The 21,918-nt window shown below is 34.0% G+C and overlaps 4 protein-coding genes across 6 annotated transcripts; 3 read left to right on the plus strand and 1 right to left on the minus strand.

The window, feature by feature from the left end:
- The first annotated feature begins 713 nt into the window (after nucleotides 1-713).
- On the plus strand, nucleotides 714-2,651 carry LOC149896348 (uncharacterized). Of its 2 annotated transcripts, none has more exons than XM_090118219.1 (3): nucleotides 714-921; nucleotides 1,593-1,711; nucleotides 2,155-2,651. In XM_090118219.1, exons 2-3 carry the CDS (start codon nucleotides 1,593-1,595, stop codon nucleotides 2,630-2,632), a joined length of 597 nt encoding a protein of 198 aa, XP_089974345.1. In that variant the 5' UTR covers nucleotides 714-921; the 3' UTR covers nucleotides 2,633-2,651. The 2 variants fall into 2 exon arrangements, with proteins under 2 accessions (XP_089974345.1, XP_089974346.1); XM_090118220.1 differs by lacking the exon at nucleotides 714-921 and adding an exon at nucleotides 938-1,215.
- A 4,918-nt stretch (nucleotides 2,652-7,569) lies between these two features.
- LOC149896349 (uncharacterized) lies at nucleotides 7,570-9,598 on the plus strand. Of its 2 annotated transcripts, XM_090118223.1 has the most exons (4): nucleotides 7,586-7,658; nucleotides 8,047-8,115; nucleotides 8,787-8,914; nucleotides 9,325-9,598. In XM_090118223.1, the coding sequence occupies exons 1-4, from the start codon at nucleotides 7,619-7,621 to the stop codon at nucleotides 9,454-9,456; spliced, it is 369 nt and encodes a 122-aa protein (XP_089974349.1). In that variant the 5' UTR covers nucleotides 7,586-7,618; the 3' UTR covers nucleotides 9,457-9,598. The 2 variants fall into 2 exon arrangements, with proteins under 2 accessions (XP_089974350.1, XP_089974349.1); XM_090118224.1 differs by lacking the exon at nucleotides 8,047-8,115 and having other exon boundaries at nucleotides 7,570-7,658.
- A 3,888-nt stretch (nucleotides 9,599-13,486) lies between these two features.
- LOC149896350 (trissin-like) lies at nucleotides 13,487-15,198 on the plus strand. Its single transcript, XM_090118420.1, has 3 exons — nucleotides 13,487-13,565; nucleotides 14,346-14,476; nucleotides 15,076-15,198. The coding sequence occupies exons 1-3, from the start codon at nucleotides 13,529-13,531 to the stop codon at nucleotides 15,196-15,198; spliced, it is 291 nt and encodes a 96-aa protein (XP_089974546.1). The 5' UTR covers nucleotides 13,487-13,528.
- A 1,839-nt stretch (nucleotides 15,199-17,037) lies between these two features.
- Nucleotides 17,038-18,888, minus strand: CCAP (Crustacean cardioactive peptide). Its single transcript, XM_090118225.1, has 4 exons — nucleotides 18,779-18,888; nucleotides 18,272-18,353; nucleotides 18,077-18,144; nucleotides 17,038-17,697 (listed from the first exon to the last, which is right to left on the minus strand). The coding sequence occupies exons 1-4, from the start codon at nucleotides 18,848-18,850 to the stop codon at nucleotides 17,554-17,556; spliced, it is 366 nt and encodes a 121-aa protein (XP_089974351.1). The 5' UTR covers nucleotides 18,851-18,888; the 3' UTR covers nucleotides 17,038-17,553.
- Between the last annotated feature and the right edge of the window lie 3,030 nt (nucleotides 18,889-21,918).

Consider the following 21,918-nt stretch of genomic DNA (forward strand, 5'->3'; position numbering starts at 1 on the left):
TATTCCAATTCAATCTGTATTTTTAATAATTCTATCTCTGTAATTGCTTCTCATTTAATAATCTAATATTCATGAAAATGCAATGAATATTGGAAACAGTACTTACCTATTTACCAAAATGTGTTTAAGTGTGAAACAGTACTTACCTATTTACCAAAATGTATTTATGTATATAAATTATTAGAAAGGATCAACGGATGTAAATTTTTAGTTAAGCTGACATTTAGGTATTTATTTGAATATAATTATATCAGATATTTCAACTTAAATAAAATAATTCATTCATACATTATTATGAACGAAACGTTTCAAAATGTTACCAGCAAAAAATAATGTCAATAATAAGGGAAATTATCACACGCAATTGTTTAAAAACCGTATAAATTTAACCGACGCGTTGCGACGTCAAAGGCATATAATATGTAATTTAGTCTTTTAATTTTAAATGGGATAGGGGATATGTCATGTGCATACATATAATTTTCTTCAATGCAACGGAAACTACTAAACTTTGTATATAGATAAAAAATTAAGTTGCGTATTCACAGTTTACATTAAAACGTGTTGATCGCATTGCGTCACGTCGTTTTGAAAATCTCTAAAAATTATCACACTTGAAGTAAATGGTAAATTTGAAAACATCATAGGGCAACACCAAAATACCAAATCCACAAAAAAAATTAGCTGTCAAATGTCTTATGTCACTGTCAAATTAAGTTTGACATATCGGCGATATCGAATTTTTTCATTGCGTGTAAACACCGACAACTTTCCTAAATATTGTTTATTTATTATTGGAATTGCCGCTAGAAGTGCAAGAGAATGGTTAATTCATGAGAATACAAGCCAGCCATAACACGATGTTACGATTAAGTTTTATTGGCTGGTTGAAACTTTAAAATAAGTGGTCAAACGAGTCAGGTGAGTACTAAATACGTATTTTTATGACACAAATGTCCTTCACCCCGCCGATTTTTCGTTTATTTACGCGAAAAAAGAAAAAGGGCTGTGCGAAATTCCATGTTTTATTATATCTATATTCGAATTTGTATCGGTCCTATTAATTTTATTGGTTTGTAACTTTGCAAAGTAAAATCACACTAATTTGCAATAATTTTGGTTATGAAAAATTCACTTAAATATAGGATTTGCAACTTAGTTATATCGAGAAAGGAATGTCTATAATAATTCAATTTCTTAAAGATATTTCAACAGGTAAGTTCTCATGAGAACTTGATAATAATTTCATGTAATACGAAAGCATAATTTCATCTCCGTTCCGTTTTTATAATATGAATTAAAGAAAATGATGCATATTTATACTAATATTATAAAGCTGAAGAGTTTGTTTGAGCGCGCTTATCTCAGGAACTACTGGTCCAATTTGAAAAAAACTAGGTGTTAGATAGCCCATTTATCGAGGAAGGTTGTAGGCTATATATCATCTCGCTAAGACAAACAGGAGGAGCACAGCCAGCTCTGTATACAATTCTCGATATATAATTGATCTATTTTAGCGAAAGCAGGCAAAACCACGGGCGGGAAGTTAGTAGTTAATAGATTTTTAATGATTCCAACGTTCTTTCTTTCAGATGATGGAAGACGTTGAACCTGAGCCGACTGAGCTAGTGGAACTTGAGGGTATGCCCGAGGAGGTGATCGTCAAGTGTGAAGTGATTGAAATATCTGACGAGGAAGAGGTTCCAAAGAAGTGAGTTGATTAAATGGTAAAGGTATATGGAAAATGGCAGCGTTTTAACGAGCACAGATAACAGAAGTGAAACTTCTTTGACAAGATTCAAAGACCAAAATCGTCGCCTTTCTCCATGACGGAATTGCCATGATGCAATATTGAAATTTTACTCCCAACCCGTATAAAGAAGTTTCACTTCAATCTGTCGTAAAAAGGACTTCCTTCAATATTTTTTACTTATCATTGAATATTCTGGCATTTCTATAATTTAACGTAATATGTATATTTATATAATAACATACATATTATTAATTTTAAGCAATCAACTACCCAAATAATCTCTATTTAATAATGTTGATAAATAAAAGTCACATATCGAAAGTACCCTCATTTTTCGAAATCCGAAATGCACAATAACTTCTCCTTTGTCCTCAGAACAACTAAAGTTCGATCTATTCCAGGAAAAAACGGAAACGCATAATCCCAAAGAACCCACAATCTTGCAAAACGTGTGGCAAAGTTTTTCAAACGGGCTACGAGTTGAAAAAACACACACGCACACATACAGGCGAAAGACCTTATATGTGTACAACGTGCGGAAAGACATACACACAGCCAGGGCATTTGAGTATACATGTTCTATCTCATACGGGGATAAAAAACTTCAACTGCACGGAATGTGGGGCGTCTTTTTACAGAAAAGCAGACCTGGACAGACATGAAAAGATACATACGGGTATAAAACCGTATCAATGTGATATATGCTCGAAAAGTTTTACGCAAAAGAATAATATGTTGATGCATTATAAGACCCATGTAGGTGATAAGCCACACGAGTGCGAGGTGTGCTCCAAACGATTTATTACGAGGAGTAAACTTGTGCTGCACTCAAAGAAACATGATAAGGATAAAAAGAGAAAAAGTGATTTTATTAGTTGAGTAAATGTTTTGATATTTTTGTTGCGTTTTATTTGTGTGCGAGTACGAGCTATCGTCAAAGCGATTATTATCATGACGTCATTGTCTTCTTATATGTATCTGTTATCTGCACTTAAGGTTATGAAAAATAGCTGTATGTCGATTCTTAGATATTACCAATAGGTACACAAAACCAGCCGTTTTGAAAGAGTAGGTTTGAATAGGCACTCAAAATTTAATGATTATTGGTCCAGCCGTTTCGGAGGAGTATGGTAACTAACATTGTGACACGAGAATCTTATCCATACTAATATTATAAATGCGAAAGTAACTCTGTCTGTCTGTCTGTTACTCAATCACGCCTAAACTACTGAACCAATTTGCTTGAAATTTGGTATGGAGATATTTTGATACCCGAGAAAGGACATAGGCTACTTTTTATTACGAAATATGTACCACGGGCGAAGCCGGGGCGGACCGCTAGTATATTATATAGAGAAGATAGAAATATAAAAATGTATCGCCAAATGTTGATAAGCGTAAAACTTGAGAACGGTCCGAATTCGGCAATTTTTTTAAAGTTTGTACAACTGAAGATTTTTATGGAGAGAATTCACGAAAAGGGGGCAATAGGGTAGAAAAACGTCCGCCGGGGCGGCTAGTCTTCTTTATCTTCTTATCTTTATATATAAAAATGAGTCGCAAAATGTGTTGGTAAGCGCATAACTCGAGAACGGCTGAACCGATTTCAATAATTCTTTTTTTATTATATTCCTTGAAGTACGAGGATGGTTCTTATGTAGAGAAAACGTAAACATGTACCACGGGCGAAGCCGGGGCGGACCGCTAGTCTTATATATAAAAATGAATCGCAAAATGTGTTGGTAAGCGCATAACTCGAGAACGGCTGAACCGATTTCGATAATTCTTTTTTTATTATATTCCTTGAAGTACGAGGATGGTTCTTATGTAGAGAAAACGTAAACATGTACCACGGGCGAAGCCGGGGCGGACCGCTAGTCTTATATATAAAAATGAATCGCAAAATGTGTTGGTAAGCGCATAACTCGAGAACGGCTGAACCGATTTCGATAATTCTTTTTTTATTATATTCCTTGAAGTACGAGGATGGTTTTTATGTAGAGAAAACGTAAATATGTACCACGGGCGAAGCCGGGGCGGACCGCTAGTATATATATAAAAATGAATCGCAAAATGTGTTGGTAAGCGCATAACTCGAGAACGGCTGAACCGATTTCGATAATTCTTTTTTTATTATATTCCTTGAAGTACGAGGATGGTTCTTATGTAGAGAAAACGTAAACATGTACCACGGGCGAAGCCGGGGCGGACCGCTAGTCTTATATATAAAAATGAATCGCAAAATGTGTTGGTAAGCGCATAACTCGAGAACGGCTGAACCGATTTCGATAATTCTTTTTTTATTATATTCCTTGAAGTACGAGGATGGTTCTTATGTAGAGAAAACGTAAACATGTACCACGGGCGAAGCCGGGGCGGACCGCTAGTTTAATATAAAATTAGTTCCTTTAACGCACGGCAGGGGGCGCTTTTCAAATTCCCATACATGAACTCAATGACGATACGAATACTTTCCCCGTTTTCCAATTACAGCACTAGAGCGCATTGTGCGACATAATGCTTAACGTAGAATGTTCCAACTACAGCAACGCTTCGCACAATCGAGCACTAGAAAAAGTAATGCGCGTGAATTGATGCGTGCAATCGATTTATCGTTAGTAATTATTAATTGTTGGAAAAATTTTTAAAGCTTTCGTTTAATTGTAGTTTTTTCGAAATAATCAAAGTTAATTCAAATTGTGTTAAAAAAATAAATATAAGTATGGATGAAGGTACAAACATTGAAAAAAATGTTAATGAAATAATCAAAATCCAAATTACTTAAAATAACCGTAAATATTTTTCCACTTTATTTACACATTAATGATGTTATTGCTAACTCTATGAATATTTTTTTTTCAACACTGAACTTAGCGCAACCTGCTGGTGCGTTTCATGTTCCAATTAAGCATCAGCATAATTCGGCATTGTGCGCCACTGAGTCGCATTATGCTCTGTAATTGGAAAACAGCCTTTGACTGTAGTTTTCGTGCTTGCGCTTCTGTAGTACTATATACAAAATATTATATAAAGAGTAAATACATGTGTACATAGCTAAAATTATATGGAAATAAAACTTTATTTTCTATTTTTAATTCTAAAATTATTGACTTCTCTAGTAGTTATGTACTTATTTTTTATTTAGCTTATACAAAAGTATTCAATACACTTACATTTTTTATCAAAAACGGCTGAACTGATTCTATTGAGATTTTCCCGAAAGACAAAAGTTAAGGGAAAACGAGCTTCCTCTTTCTCTTTTTCAGCTGTTTTCCAACAAGGCATACAATAAACGAAAATATAATCGCGTCCTATAGACTTCCACAGATCTGAATATGATACCTACAGCAGGGTAAATTATACCAAGTGTCTCGAATTCTTTATTTCGATTTAAAATTAGAAATCTAATTATTAAAAATGCCTGGCCTAATGTGTTGCTAGGTGTAAAACTCAAGAAAGGCTCGACTGATTCGGATTTTTTTTAATGTTTTAAGGTTCATAAAGAGATCATAAAGAGCAGAGGGCATTTAAGTAGAACAATGTTTCCGGGGGCAGTTAGTATCTCTTATAAAATGTATCTATACTAATATAATATAGCTGAATAGTTTGTTTGTTTTCTTGAAATCGCTAATCTCAGTAACTACGGGTTACTGAGATTAGCGATTTGAATAAATATTTAAGTGTACGCTAAGACCAATAGGAGCGCAGCAATGCGGGTAAAACCGCGGGGCACATCTAGTAGATAGGTATATATTATTTATGTGTACATAGGAATAGAGTTATCAGTATAAAGCTCTATTGTATCAATATTATTTATTCGTTCTCAAATTACAGACAAGGATATTGCATTAGAGAAAGTATTCATATTTATTTTTATCTGTTTGTCTATGATACTATTTTACGTGCGGGTTGGTATAGCTTGGTAGGCGGATTATGGTAAAGTTCCTGGGTTCATTCTGTTCTTAATGTATACTAATATTATAAAGCTGAAGAGTTTGTTTGTTTGAACGCGCTAATCTCAGAAACTACTGGTCCGATTTGAAAAATTATTTCGGTGTTAGATAGCCCATTTATCGAGGAAGGCTATAGGCTATGTATCATCACGCTAAGACCAACAGGAATGGAGCACTGCGGGTAAAACCGCAAGGCACAGCTAGTTGTGAATGAATGTAAGAAAAACGTAATTTACGTATGTACAATGTACATATTATTTACTTGCCGAATAGTCATCACACCACTTAATCAATGAGACGAAATGAATCGGAACATCCTCAGAAAAAACCTTATTAATTTTACCTGTTAATGCGAAAGTGTTTCAAATTTTTACGTCACATCATCATCATCTGAGGCTCTACAGCCGCGAGTGGGCCTTGGCCTGGGCCAGTATTTTCTTCCAGACCTCTCGATCCTTTGTCTGGGTTCTCCAATTTTTCACACCTATCGTTTTTAAGTCCTGTTCCACGCTATTCAACCACCGGAGCTTCTTCGATTTCTACGTCCATCTGGTTTTCCATCGAGCAGACGCAGAGGAGCCCCCTAGTCAAGTGGCTTTCTGCAGTTAGCGTAGCGTTCACAGAAAGCCACTTGACTAGGGGGGCTGTTGTCGTCCATACGTGCAACGTGTCCGGCCCAGCGTAAACGGCCGAGTTTTATGGTCTATAAGACATTCGGCTCCTCGTAAATTTCATAAAGCTCATGAAGCTTTTTACGTCACATTATTAACGTTGAGCATGTTTGATATTTTGGAATGGTATCCGTCTTACGCTTTTTCGATCAGGTCACGTGTCCTGACGCGAGTTTAAGATTTTATACCCATTACAGAAAAAGTGCTCAACGCCGCTAAAGAAGTTTTCACTTCAAAAATTAATGGATACGCAATCACGGTTTAACTACTGGTCCTATTGGTTCAAAAAGATAGCTGATTATAACTCTACAAAGTTAAAGTTTTTCGATAAATATGATAATTTGTGAGCAATATTGAATACCGTTTCACCTGACCAGCGTCTAGAATAATTAATACCTACTTAATTGGATAAAGGGTATTTTAAACTAGTAATTATTACTGAAAATATTTAAACGCAAAGCTAAACTATTGTATTTGTAGTCTGTGAAAGTATCAACAAGATCAGTTCGTAGATAAAAGACTAGCTGTGCCGCGCGGTTTCACCCGCATTGGTCCGCTCCTCTTGGTCTTAGCGTGATGATATGTAGCCTATAGCCTTTCTCGAGAAATGGGCTATCTAACACCGAAAGAATTTTTCAAATCGGACCAGTAGTTCCCGAGATTAGCGCGTTCAAACAAACAAACTCTTCAGCTTTATAATATTAGTATAGATTTACAGATAGACAGGCAATTAATACTTGCAACTCAATTTTTAAAGTTCCGTTTCGAAAAGGTTTAAAATGGAACCCTATTTCCGGGTCGGAAACGGCTTACGAATAAAATGTTGTGTTATTTATTTAACCAACATATTTTTATCCTCTCACAAAACATGTTTCTAAATTGTTATATTATTTTTGTCTTTAAAAAACTAAACCAAATCGCATATATTTTAATCATTCGTATCTATTCTAATCAAGAATTCTAATATTCCGTTGATGAAGTCAGCTGATATTTAAAAAACATCGTTAGATACATTGACCCTTTGATTATAACTTTAATCGAAAGCTTAATAAAATCAATTTTAAACTCCACACAACTTTTGCTTGTTTGTCAAAATATATAAATATTTATCCCGCGTAACCAACACCTACTTTCTGAAAGCTTCTTATAAAAAGGCACTGCTTCAGGCTTCCTTCATTCAGTGACAGTTCGAACGTCGGCCATCTTGTACTACAGTGGCGGGAAAACGTTCGGATACAACGATGTTAAAAATCACAGCTATTCTTTCTTTATTTTTGATAGGTGAGTAAAAATAAAAAAAACATAATAATTTGAACCACTTTTAATAACATACCCATGGTGGTTATGTTGTATACATATCTAGCAGTTTGTAATCAAATATAGCTGAATAATTATAAGTTTTCTTGTTATAAGGCTGAAATAACAGACAGTTTTTGTCTTCATTTGTATTAAAGTGAAACTTTTATTACATCGTCTCAAACTGTTTGGTCTGTGTAGCGCATGTCGCGTGTATCGCGGCTGCCGAGCTGTAGGTATACCTACATCCGTCCGACCGTCACGCGACATGCGCTACATAAAGCAGTGTTCGAACAGTTTCACTTTTACCGTGGTTTCATAAAACCACACAACATTTTTTTTTAATTGTAAAATCAAGCTTTATTTTACCTAGCGACATTGTCGCATGCAGAGTATAAATGGATGAAGAAAGAAGCTGGACCTTCTAGTGATTATATCCCAGGTATTATAGTGTCTGAATGTCTAGAGTTAGTAAGGTCTTTTTGGTGTTTCTTCATTCCCTGTCCAATTTATGTTTAGATTTTTATTCATTAAAAATTGATGTAAGTGGCAACTCTGACCTGTGTCTTCTATTCTTCCTTCTGGAATCTATCATGTGTACGTAAGATGGATTGTTTCTTTTGAATTATATCTATCTAGTTATGATGATGTCTTGTAATCTGTGTGTCCTTGGTAGTTTATAATATCTTCTAGATGATGTTAGAAATCCGATTAATGCATGATTTTTCCTTGTTCCTTTAATTCTAATTTTTTTTTTAGAGAAGTTGCACATTGGATTGTAGTTCAATGTAGAATTCGTTATTAAAATGTTTTTTCATATTGGTATGCTGATAATGGCCCTGACTACATTGGGTGTTAATTTTAGATACTTCTGTGAAATAATAGCACTAAGTATTGATTCCTAGAGTACATAATTTTATTGAAGACTAACAAACAATATTTATTTAATTATTTAATATTCAGGCATACAGAAAATATAGTTAATAGAACATGGTTTATCGTGAAAAAGCTTTGAACTACTACTTGATAATTCTTCTTCACATAACTGATAGCGTTTATTTCCTCTGTCTTATAACTTAACTAACTTCTTAATACAAAAACTTATCTATACAGGTACAGTATGGGCTCAAGGCCTGTCCTGTGACTCCTGTGGTAGCGAATGTGCATCAGCGTGTGGAACTCGACACTTCAGGTCGTGCTGCTTCAATTATTTGAGGAAGAAACGGCCGGATACTATGAATGTAATTATCCTTAGTATCTACAGTTTGTATATAATAATAATTAAGGCTATGTTAGGTTAATCATGGTAAGAGATGCATGCTCTTAGCGTCTCTTTGCTAAAAGACACGCTCTTAAGCTTGGGCTTCAACTACAAAATATTAAAATTATCATTTAAATTCATGTCTAGTATGCTATCTATTAAAGTATAAATTATAAATAGTAACAAAATTATTACAATATATGTATTATGTATATATTTTAACCGAAATAATTTTTCAAATCGGACCAGTAGTTCCCGAGATAAGCGCGTTCAAACAAACAAAAAAACTCTTCAGCTTTATAATATTAGTATAGATTTGATGCTTCATAATGTGTGATTTTGTTGATTTTTACAGGCTATATAAATAGGTATTCTTAACTGTTCTTACAGGTGCGCTTTTACAGCGGCGGTACACGACCACATGAGTTTCCAGTTTACGCAGAAAACATCCCCGATGACAGATTCACGTGGTTCAACGACAAGCTGCAGGGAAACATGGAGGATTTTTACGAGAGAGATTAGAAATATAGCTTTATAAAAGCTAATATGTAGAAAATATGCAATTGTAACAAGAGACCAAATATTATTTTTGTAGGTGGCAATAATTATAGAACTTTGCTGGTACGTTTATCCAAACGTAATGACAGTTTGTTTTTTTATTAATTTCTTGGCGCCAAAGAGTTTTTAGGTTAAAAATATATTTATCATTGTTGATGTAAAATATTACTTTCTTCATTCTTTTTTCACAAAGTTGTGTTTTTAAATGGCGTCCTTCACCAAGAATAAATATGTTGGAATATAATTAATAATAACATTTTATGCATGTATAAGTACTAAATATTAGAATATCATATATCTAAAGGCTGGGTAGATGTAGAAATAGAATAGAATTTGTAATTAGATTGGAATATTTTGTGTAAGAAATATACGCGTTTACAAAATCTTGTTTTTTATTATCCTACTAGTTTACCGCCCGCGGCTTCGCCCGCTTTGTCTAAAACCTAATAAATTATATACTAAAACCTTCCTCTTGAATCACTCTATCTATTAGAAAAACTGCATCAAAATTCGTTGCGTAGCTTTAAAGATTTAAGCATACAAATGGACAATAGGGACAGAGAAAGCGACTTTGTTTTATACTATGCAGCGATGATGATAAAAAAATGAAAATACTTGCTGTTGCCCGCAGGTTCGTCTGCGTGGAAAATATAAATTCATGGTACAAAATTTTATTCCCTATTTTATCCCCTTGGTGGTAGAATTGATCAAAATCCTTTCTTAGCGGAAGCCTACGTCCTAACACCACCTAACACCTATGAATGCCAAATTTCAGTCAGTCAGTTAGATAAAGATTTTCTTTACTGTTCAATTTAAGTTATACACATAAATATTACTTGAATTACTCGTAAGTCTTATAGAATTTATAAAATTTACAATTTAAGTATACAAGTTAAATACAAAGATTGGAGGAGCTTCGGTATTTGTGCTATAGCCGAATATGAGCCAATATCTTCTTATCTTCTTTTTCTTATATATAAAAATGAATCGCAAAATGTGTTGGTAAGCGCATAACTCGAGAACTGCTGAACCGATTTCGATAATTCTTTTAGTAGTACTTTGTAGATTTATCGAGGACCGATGACAATACACTAATTTGATAAAATTTTCTATTTTTTAGTTCGGTTTTCTATAAAAAGCGTGTTTTTTTGCCTGCCTTGTAAAATAGGCTTTTTTATCGAAAGGGTAATGTGCCGTCAGCACATTACAGTTATCTACTTACCTATTAGGTCAGGCATCATGTAACATTAATAATTAATATGTATTGTGTCACTAATTGTACCTCAGTTGTAAATTGGCTGCAATATAAAGAGGTTGTCAATCCGTTGTTTTATTCACCTATCCGAACAATATAAAGCCGCTACTATTTGATGACCCCGACAAACAACAACGCCCGACAAGGACTACGCCCAATAAACAACAACGGATTGACAACCTCTTTATATTGCAGCCAATTACCAACTGAAGTAGAATACATTAATGTTACATGATGCCTGACCTAATAAGTAACTGTAATGTGCTGACGGCACAGGTAAAATAAAGAATAGGGCCTATTACTGAGCCTTCACTGTCTATCTGTCTATCCGTCTGTATTTTGACCCAGGTATATCCTCAATAAGGGAGGACCGGGAACCAGCTTTTGGTATATTTATATTTTATACTTACTTTAATTATAAATTCAAATACATTGAATCAATCATTTATTAAGAAGTGTAGACTGTAGAGTATGTCTTTCTTTAATTTTCCTTTTAATAAAAGATGATCTCAATACTGGTAACTGGACCATGCCACTCGCGGCTGTAGAGCCTCAGATGACGATGAGTATATGTCCTATTAAGAAGAGCTGATCCTGGTCACTTTGAACTTTTGTAAATATAAATTTAATAATGCGATAATTATAATGCAATTTTTTTCTTTCCACAGTTAAAATAATATTATATTGTTACTATAAAGAAATTAGTAATTTTTATAATTAAGAATACAAAAAGGTATTGACTCAATGCAGTAGGTAAACCTTCTACTTTTTTTAAGTCGGTTAAAATTATACAGTCCAAGATATTTTGAAGTTTTTTTTTGATTTGGCAACTCGGTAACCATATTATGTTTTCTATAGTACCTACGTTATAGCTTTTGAAGAAAAATAGCTAAGCAAAACATTAAAATTTGAGTTTCATCTTTGTTTAAAAAATCTATGCATGCGTCTCTTGAAATCATGGTTTAAAATTCGATGTATCTATCAAGGAATACTATGCCAAAAACCCAACATTTCGAGGTACACTACCAAGAAGAGTGGCAAAGGGTGTACCTTTTTGAAGTTTCGAAAAATATCGAATATCTCAAAAACGGAGGGACTCTTACTGAACACAAAATAATATATTTCCCTGATCCACCTCGACGTCCTCTAGCCATAGTACCTAATCCTACTAATATTATAAATGCGAAGATTTCCGAGCATGGATGAATGGATGTTTGTTACTCTTTCACGCAAATACTACAGTATCGATTGCAATGAAATTTGGTATGTAGGTATCTGAAGACCCAGAATAAGACAGAGGCTACTTTTTATCCCGGAAATCCTACAGGCATGGGAACTATGCGGGTTTTCTTTTAAGTCTAGTTCATTATATAATATATTGGTAGATAATACTCGTAGATAGTAGATAATCTTTATATTATAACTAGCTGTCCGCCCCGGCTTCGCCCGTGGTACATAATATTTACGTTTTCTCTACATAAGAACCATCCTCGTACTTCAAGGAATATAATAAAAAAAGAATTATCGAAATCGGTTCAGCCGTTCTCGAGTTATGCGCTTACCAACACATTTTGCGATTCATTTTTATATATAAGAAGACTAGCAGTCCGCCCCGGCTTCGCCCGTGGTACATATTTACGTTTTCTCTACATAAGAACCATCCTCGTACTTCAAGGAATATAATAAAAAAAGAATTATCGAAATCGGTTCAGCCGTTCTCGAGTTATGCGCTTACCAACACATTTTGCAATTCATTTTTTATATTATAGATAGACTAGCGGTCCGCCCCGGCTTCGCCCGTGGTACATGTTTACGTTTTCTCTACATAAGAACCATCCTCGTACTTCAAGGAATGTAATAAAAAAGAATTATCGAAATCGGTTCAGCCATTCTCGAGTTATGCGCTTACGAACACATTTTGCGATTCATTTTTATATATAAAGATTAGTACTAGCTTTCCACCCGCGGCTTCGCCCGGTTTGTCTAAAACCTAATAAATTATATTTCTCGACAACCAATCTATCTATTAAAAATACCTCATTAAAATCATACAGATAGATGGCGAAAAGCGACTTTGTTTTTTTTTTGCTATGCAGTGATACTATAATATGTATTAGTAGCGGTCATATTTCGCAATACAAGGCCTATGTTCTTTCTCAGGGTCTAAATTTTGTCTCGATTGTCTGTGCCAAATTTTATCAAAATCGGTCCAGTAGTTTATGCGTGAAAACCATACATAGATACATACATAATTACAAACCTTTCCTTTTTTATAATATTAGTATAGATGTATGTATTATAAATGAGTATTTTTGGATGATTGGATGTATGTTCGATATTCAAGTACTCGATGGAATTTTCTCTGATTTTCTCTCGGAGAAAATTTATCTTGTAAGTAAGTATGTAGGTACCATAAGTGAGGTCGGGCAAAGGCAAGATACATTTTGAATTTTTGATAACCATTTCTATATAACAAACAGTATGCCATTTAAAACATACATTTTCTATTCTTTAAAAAATAAAGCATTTTGAATGCTACAAAACTATTAAATTTTCCAATGCACGCTATATCTCAGACACTTTCGCATGGATTCTCAAGAGATCCCGCTCAATATGATTTCAATCCCATGTATTTTGTAAAACAATACACAACAAACATTACTTTGTCACCTACGTGAATAAACATTCTTCAATATAAAAGGGATTCCAGATTCGTTCTGTATCATTCGATCTGCTGCTTTGAATACGCCATCTTGTTTTTCCCGCGTTCCTCGTTTCGAAATGTCAAAAATTGTCATCTTGTTTTTGGTTATCTGTGGTAAGTAGAGAGTGACTTTTTAATTTAAAATTGAAATAAATGGGCATAATTTAAAGCTGACCAGGCTTACGTTATTCTGCCTTACCCTTATCATTTAGGAATTAGGGGCAAAATAGATGTTTACCGATTGGCAGACCTACCGAATACAGAAAATTTCATAAGAATCGGTCGAGCTATTACCACAGAATAATAACTAGTAACTATCGTTAGTACGGAAGAGTTTAATATCAAGCAACGATACTTTAGGTCCATCGTTATTTTTTTTACCATTTTTAACTTCGCCCGCGTAGTCAAAGGAAATCCCGAAAAGTTTCCATTTCCGTGGGATTTCCAGGACAAAAAGAGAGAAAAAGATACATTGGCCGACAGACTTACTTTTACTTTCTCATTCTAGCAATGTATTACGAAAATTACAATTGGTATGCATGTATTCCTGCCCATATTTGGCACCCAACATTTTTGCACACACGTTTCAAACCTTCAGTCTTTTTTCTTTACAAATAATCACCACTGCTGTATCAATTAAAGCACCACTGCTTCTTTAACACTATAGATTCTAACTAGCTGTGCTCCGCGGTTTTACTCCGCTCTTATTGGTCTTAGGGTGATGATATATAGATGATATATAGTGATGATTGATGATATATACCTTCCTCGATAAATGGGCTATCTAACACCGAAAAAATTTTTCAAATCGAACCAATAGTTCCTGAGATTAGCGCGTTCAAACAAACAAACTCTTCAGCTTTATAATATTAGTATAGATTAATTTTTTTTCAGTGATGGCGGCCTGGGCTTCAATGAACTGTCAGTCATGTGGAAGGGAGTGCGCCTCCGCCTGCGGATCTAGATACTTCAGGACCTGCTGTTTCAACTACTTGAGGAAGAAGCGAGGATCTGATACTTTTAAGGTGAGTTATCCATCGTTTAAATAAATTATACTATACTAGCTATCCGCCACAATTTCGTGTGTGGTTCTTAATAGGGTTAATCGATAGTTAATAATAGAGAAACGTGTCAACAAAAATTCTCTCTGAAACGGCTTAACCGATTCTATTGAGATTTTCACGAAAGACAAAAGTTAAGGGAAAACGAGCTTCCTCTTTCTCTTTTTCAGCTGTTTTCCAACAAGGCATACAATAAACGAAAATATAATCGCGTCCTATAGACTTCCACAGATCTGAATATGATACCTACAGCATTAGGGTAATAACTAATACATAATAGCATTCAGGAATCAGGGATCATGAAAATCCAACGGTGAAAGAATTTATGAAACCGGTCCAGTAGGTTTTGACTTAAAATCTTCAAATCTTAATGAAATTGCAGCATAATTAATAAGGGGCAGATGCATTATACCTACATCTGTTTCACTGATCGATTTTTCTTTAGGGACAAGTAGGTGATCAACCTTCTGTGTCCTGCCAGACCGAGACATTTTTTTTCGTCGTAGATTATTTGACATTTCCTTCATTTTTTAAATATTTTAAGTCGTATTTAATATCCATAGATTGTCTCCAGCATCAGCGACTTACCATACATCTCAAAACCAAAAATCATTATTGAAAACCTCGACTGGGATGATGAGCCTATTGAAGTGTATCAAGTAGAAAACAAGATTCTGGATGCGTAATTATATTTATTGTTATATAAATGTAGTAAATGAATAAAGTGATTATTTTCAAAGTAATTTGTGTCTTATTCTGTCGCCTCCATCTTGAATTTGAAATAGTATCTATACTAATATTAGGTATAAAGAGGTTTGTAATTATGTATGTATGTATGTATGGTTTTTACGCATAAACTACTGGACCGATTTCAAAAATTCTTTCACCATGAGAAAGCTGCATCTGAGCAACATAGGCTAAGTTTTATCCCGGAAATCCCACGGGAACGGGAACTATGCGGGTTTTTCTTTCACTGCGCGGGCAATGCCGCGGGTGGAAAGCTAGTAGCTAGCTAGCTAGTAGTAGTAGGTATGTGATAATTTAAGTTTTCACATTTAATGATGTTGATGTTTAAAAAAATAATATATTCCTGCAATTTCAGTTCCAATTCATTCTTTTCATACATTAAATATCTCTCTCTATCTCTCTCTTCAGCCTTTTTCCGTCCACTGTTGGACATAGGCCGCTCCTAAGAGTCCTAAGTCACGCCATAGAGCTCGGTATTCAGCTTTTCGACGCCATTGAGTACCAGCAACCCTGCGTATATCGTCGCTCCATTAAGTATCATTAGATAGAAAATATCTATTTTCTGACTTAAAAAAAAGAGGTTTACAATTCGACTGTATATTCGTTTGTTTGTTACTTCAGATTTTTGCGACTGTGTGAATCGATTTTGATGATTCTCTTTTTATTTGAAAGCTCTGCCCTGCAATTGGTCCAATTTAAATTTTGTCCAATTCTATAACATTTTGAAGGCAGATTAGTTTGTGTTAAAAAAAACTTGCTTTAGTTGACCAGGGGCCGTATTATGACGTCTTATTCCCAGACAGTTTACGCCGTGAATTGAACTGAGTGGCAAATTCATATTATGATCGCAATTTATAATCGCAAATTAGATCGCAAAGTTAATTATTATTGTATTATATGAATTTACCAGTCAGATCAATTCACCGCCTAAACTGACTGGAAATAAGAGGTCATAATACGGCCTAATAAATAAATATATATTAAAAGGGCAAAATAAAACAACACATTCATCGAAGGACCTTTATTCCTTCTCAATTTGAACAATCTTAAACAATAACTACGAGACAAGTTTTAAAAATGAGTTTTATTCTTACAACCAATCGACGCATTGCTTATAAATATGTTTTGTGTATCGTAAATTTGCATATGAAAATATCGATAATATCATGAAATAGAAAAGTTTCAAAGTAAAGAAACTATTTCAGAACAATATGATGGTTATCACTAACTAGCTGTGCTCCGCGGTTTCAATTGCGTACCTGCTTCTGTTGGTCTTAGCGTGATGATATATTATAGCTTATAGCCTTCCTAAATGAATAGTCTATCTAACACCGAAAGAATTTTTCAAATCGGACCGGTAGTTCCTGAGATTAGCGCGTTCAAACAAACTCTTCAGATTTATAATATAGATTAAACTTATAATTCTTTGTGATAGCTTCATGAAAATGTTAACAGCAAAAACATGAATAAATAACTGTAGGTACATAATTCATAACCTATTGTAACATTAATGTATTAAATAGTTTACAAAACAGTTTTGATTCTTGCTAAAAATCACTGAAATCACTCAATCGGCTCACTGAAAATCGGTGCTGTGACGTTTTTTACGTCACAGATGTTCACCGAGTGATTGTTTTCATAATGTACTTGTGAGGCTATGTGCCATTAAATAAACGTTTTCTTTATTTCTTTCTTTCTAAATAAGCAACCTGATTAACAAATATGTTAATAGTAACTCCGCTTTTTCTCTATTTTTTTACGAGCATCGTACCTATTAATTTTTGAAGCAGTCTGCTATTTCATGTCATTAATTATTTTATATGCAATTTTACGATACCACCGTATAGAAATTACAAATTTCCAAGAATAACCTACAAGAATATATACAATGTCACCTTCTAAAGTACAAGATAGATAATAAAATAGCGCATTTTTTTCCGTTATAGACGCCATGTTTATCTACAAATTGGCGCGAAATTTGACATATAAATAGAAACGCTACGGACGCGGTTGTCAGTCATAGACAAGTTTATTTTTTTTATTTATCAATAGGTCATGGATCTGCGAAATTATAGATTGATGAATTAAGTAGGACAACAAGAAAGTACCGAAGTAATTAGATTCAGAAAAGTGTCACATAAAAAGGGAATAAATATATTTATAAAACAACGAATTAAACATTAAATTACGTGTTCCGTTGCCATTTGAATAATTTAAAAAAGTAATTAGTCTATGGTAAAGAAAAATTCTCTATGGCGCAGATCCATTTGACATCTGTCAAAAGTCAATGTCATTTACTGTAACGCGTTCTGCTTTCGCCTGGCTATTTCAGCGCTCGCTTCTTGTATTGCTTCCCATAGTTTCGCTTCTGATAGGATTTGGCGGGTGAGTTCCTCGATTGCGTTGTCCGTGTCCGCGTAGGCCATGTCTTCGTCCATCTGTAAAAAGATATTGATAATATAATAATTAATTATTTTTAATATAGATGTAGTTAATTTGTTAGTTTTTTTTAGGACTCAAATAATCTTTGGCGAGCACTTAGGTAAGATAGGAACTAGGTATACAGAAAAGAGGTGTGAATTACTTGGTTGGTGTACAGTACTGCGTTTTGTACCTTGAATGGAGGAGCAAGAAGCCAGAAATCTAATCCTTTTCTTTTTTCAGGTCTTATCTTTTAATCCTTTTTATTCTTTTAAAATGAAAAAGTTAAGAACGCATTTGAAGTAGCATTACATTTGTATAATATATTCATAGGTGGTGATGATCACTTACCATCAGGCGCAGTTGCTCATCTTAAAATAAAAAATGAAACCTCACCTGTCTTTGCCTCATTATCTCTTGAAGGGGCATGCCGGGTGGATTTTGTGACCGTTTTCTTCCGCATCCTGGAATTATTAAATACATTTAAATAAATGGTTTGAAAGTAACTGAATATTGCAAGAAGACAAAGAGAACTTTCTTTCAAACTAAACATTACGATTCTTCATCATTAATTATTATTTTAATAATTACCTGTGAAAGCATTACAAAATGGCCGCTTCTTTGGCGGTATAATAATATCATCGTTAAGCCGAGAGTCGAAGTTTCGTGGGATCTGGAAGATGAAAACATCAAAATCTATATATGCCTATTATATAAAACTCTAATAAAGGATATTAAAGGAAATATTTATATACTAGCGGTCCGCCCCGGCTTCGCCCGTGGTACATAATATTTACGTTTTCTCTACATAAGAACCATCCTCGTACTTCAAGGAATATAATAAAAAAAGAATTATCGAAATCGGTTCAGCCGTTCTCGAGTTATGCGCTTACCAACACATTTTGCGATTCATTTTTATTTATAAAGAGAAGAAGAAGATATACTTGTTTAGAATATTATAAACTTCAATTCAATCTTTCTGTAATTGAAATTTATTCATTTATTCAAACATTTCTTAATAATTTGTGCTGTGTGGAATTAATTAAATAATCCTATTTTCTATAGTACTATTATAATGTTTATAAAAATATAACTTACCGTAGCAGAATAGCATGTACTGATGAAGAGTACCACAAACAACAAAACGGAAATACGCAGTGCGACACACATGGCGGGAAAATTTGACAGCTCGAGTTTCAAAATGGCGGATCTGAAATAGAAATGATGAATACAAATGACGAATGAAATCTTTTGATAAACAGGCTTTTAATAAACGAAATCATCTTACATTTAATAAATTGCATAAAATATCATATTATAAATTGGGTTAGCTTTATTGTGGTTAGAAAATTATAATTTTCATAAGATTTTCATATTCATAAATTATATAGTTCACAACAAGTACACAATGTAAATAACTATCGATGAAATAGCCTGTTTGAATTTAAAATACTATTGCACCGATTTTAATTTTGTTTTCACCAATGTGTCTATGTGTGTACTTGTGAACAGGGATGATTGGAAACAACTCCACTTACTTTTAATACCCATTCTAAATAACTCCTTTTTTACAACTGTAAATAATATTTCGTTTTATAGATCCGATTCCGGTATTCCAAACTTTTGGAAATTCATCTGATCATAGAAAATCTCTGATTATAGAAAAATATTCTTGTTAGTTGTGATTCTGATTTATTATAGTTGTAATATACATGTCGCAGGCAAATTGTATAACCTCGCCGTTTACAAACGCGCAGCATTTTGTAATATGCTGTGTATTTACTTTTTTCAAACGTCCACAAGAAGATGGTTGATGGAGCCCTCACTTCGCGGGGTTCCTATTTCTGTGTAGTTTTAAAAACAAGAACCTAACCTAACCCACCCCTTTATCCAAACCAAAAATTTCTGATTACGAATTCTCGACATATAACAAAATGCCTAGCGTATTATTTTGTAAAGTGACAGACGCCGTTTGTAAACAGAGGAAATTGTACAAACATATTATGGCTTTTTTTATAAAAATATACCTTATTGATCAATATAATAATCTCAATCATTTTCAACTTATCGTAATAATCTGATCACTATGTAATCTTTCCTCTATATATTAGTTTCTTTCTAAATGTATCTAAGTTTTTCAAGTATTCGACTCAAGTATCATACCGTATTTAAGTTTATTTACTAGGGAGGAATACTAACAGAATTTAGGAAGACAAACAAAGTGACAATTGCTAACTTAGTTACAACTTACAAGTTGATCAAGTTATGGATCTAGGATCTTAGTTATTTTCGAAGTGCTTGAGTAAAATTTCAAGGTCGCGTCATGGCAATACCGCCACGTTATGGAGAAAGGTGACGATTTTGGTATCATTGAATCTTACTAAAGAAGTTTCACTTCTGACACGTAGTATGATTGTATTGCACGACTGTAAAAGCATTTATTTTATCTATATTAATATGAAGCTGAAGAGTTTGTTTGTTTGAACGCGCAATAATCAGGAACCTCGGGTCCGATTTGAAAAATTATTTCACTTTTAGACAGTCTATATTTTATTAATATGAGTTGCCGCGGGGAAAAGCTAGTAAGAAATATATATTTTTTTTATCCTACTTCCTTGAATATAAGACAAATTTTTGTGTCGTAATATAAATATTTTTTTAAAAATATAAAAAATTGCCTTGATGTCTGAATTTGGGGTGGAATTTTATCTTCTCGTGTCACAATGTTAGTCTGCATACTCCTCCGAAACGGGTGGACCGATTCTCATGAAATTTTCTGTGCATATCGGGTAAGTCTGAGAATCGGCCAACATCTATTTTTCATATGTACCACGGGCGAAGCCGGGGCGGACAGCTAGTTATTATATATATATTAAAATAACCCATAACATTATTAGTAAATGATTCTCTTGCGATCTAGTAAAATGAATGAAAAAGGAAAAGACAGTGAAAAATGGAATCTTTGCATCATATGTTTTGCAATTACGCGGTAAATTATAGAATAATATTATTTCGAGCGAGACAGTTGTCTGTATTCGAACCATCACAGTTTAAATAATAAAAAAAGACGTGTAGCACTCGGGGACTGCCGCGGTAAAGCTATTGCATGCTATGCCTTCAAGCCACACCTCCGCGCCCGTCGGAGTGGGGAGCGTGAGGTTTTTCGTTACTAAATTTCTCGATTCGGTCCCCGCGCTCAAGGCCCGCGATAGAAGCTATGCAATAGCTTAATATAATTTACTTAGGTTACCTAGCCTAGAGCCCTAGAGTATGTGAATGATGATTGTTTTATTTTGCATAAGTTTCTTATAGCTGAAGAGTTTGTTTTAGTTTGAACGCGCTAATCTCGGGAACTACTGGTCCGATTTGAAAAATTCCTGCGGTGTTAGATAGTCTATTTATCTAGGAAGGCTATAGGCTATATATCATCTCGCTAAGACCAACAGGAGCGGAGCACTGCGAGTAAAACCGCGGAGCACAGCTAGTTAAAATAATAAACTAACATGTTTATAAGCCCCCAGGTTATAAACACGTATAATAAACAACAAAATCTTAAACCAGAGACAAGAGAAACGTCATTTTTACGACATGACAGATGTCATGTTGGAAATAGCTCCGGGCAAGGCTCCGGGCTATTTGCTAAAATTTTGTTTTAAATATGACATTTAAAACGTAATTTGATTATCTTTATTTAATGTGTGGGTTGATAAACTTGTAGTAATTTTTGAATTGTTATCTTTTGTGAATTTTCAGTATTTAGACGAATTTAAATATAAGTAAATAAAATCAGAATAAATATTATAAATGCGAAAGTCTGTCTGTTAATTGCTGCTAAACCACAGCACAGCAATTTTAAATGAAAACAATTGAAGACTCAAACATGGTCTACAATCTTTTGTGATACCCGAACTGTGAAATAATTTTGTGACGACAGCCATATTTGACCGATTTTTATCAAACATAACTTAGAATCACATCAAACTTTCACAACTTTAATAAAAAATACTGCATCGAAATCGGGTCATCCGTTTCTGAGTTACGATACCATAGCCAGATTTTTATTCTACGTAATAACATAACGACCTAAATGGTTTTTGTCTTTTTTGCGTAGCGTCGTAGCACCATCGTAGCACCTTTATAAACGAAGTCACTTGAGTACAATTTTTTACATCGAAATATATATCTATCGGGATGGTTATTTCTTTACATGTGGTCAGTTTTAATTGATGTCAATTTCT

Source organism: Colias eurytheme, chromosome 29, assembly GCF_061535395.1.
Source record: "Colias eurytheme isolate Ceu_HAF_F1 chromosome 29, ilColEury1 Martin Lab GWU primary, whole genome shotgun sequence".
Lineage (NCBI taxonomy): Eukaryota > Metazoa > Arthropoda > Insecta > Lepidoptera > Pieridae > Colias > Colias eurytheme.

Bases quoted from the DNA above. Each gene is read 5' to 3' on its own strand.
- LOC149896349 (XM_090118223.1), top strand. From the start codon at position 7,619: ATGTTAAAAATCACAGCTATTCTTTCTTTATTTTTGATAG. The intron at 8,116-8,786 runs GTATTATAGTGT...TTATCTATACAG, and splicing joins TTCTAGTGATTATATCCCAG to GTACAGTATGGGCTCAAGGC. The intron at 8,915-9,324 runs GTAATTATCCTT...CTGTTCTTACAG, and splicing joins AACGGCCGGATACTATGAAT to GTGCGCTTTTACAGCGGCGG.
- LOC149896350 (XM_090118420.1), top strand. From the start codon at position 13,529: ATGTCAAAAATTGTCATCTTGTTTTTGGTTATCTGTG. The intron at 13,566-14,345 runs GTAAGTAGAGAG...ATTTTTTTTCAG, and splicing joins CTTGTTTTTGGTTATCTGTG to TGATGGCGGCCTGGGCTTCA. The intron at 14,477-15,075 runs GTGAGTTATCCA...TAATATCCATAG, and splicing joins GAGGATCTGATACTTTTAAG to ATTGTCTCCAGCATCAGCGA.
- LOC149896348 (XM_090118219.1), top strand. From the start codon at position 1,593: ATGATGGAAGACGTTGAACCTGAGCCGACTGAGCTAGTGGAACTTGAG. The intron at 1,712-2,154 runs GTGAGTTGATTA...GATCTATTCCAG, and splicing joins GAGGAAGAGGTTCCAAAGAA to GAAAAAACGGAAACGCATAA.
- CCAP (XM_090118225.1), bottom strand. From the start codon at position 18,850: ATGTGTGTCGCACTGCGTATTTCCGTTTTGTTGTTTGTGGTACTCTTC. The intron at 18,354-18,778 runs GTAAGTTATATT...TTCATCTTCCAG, and splicing joins GTACATGCTATTCTGCTACG to ATCCCACGAAACTTCGACTC. The intron at 18,145-18,271 runs GTAATTATTAAA...TAATAATTCCAG, and splicing joins ATTTTGTAATGCTTTCACAG to GATGCGGAAGAAAACGGTCA.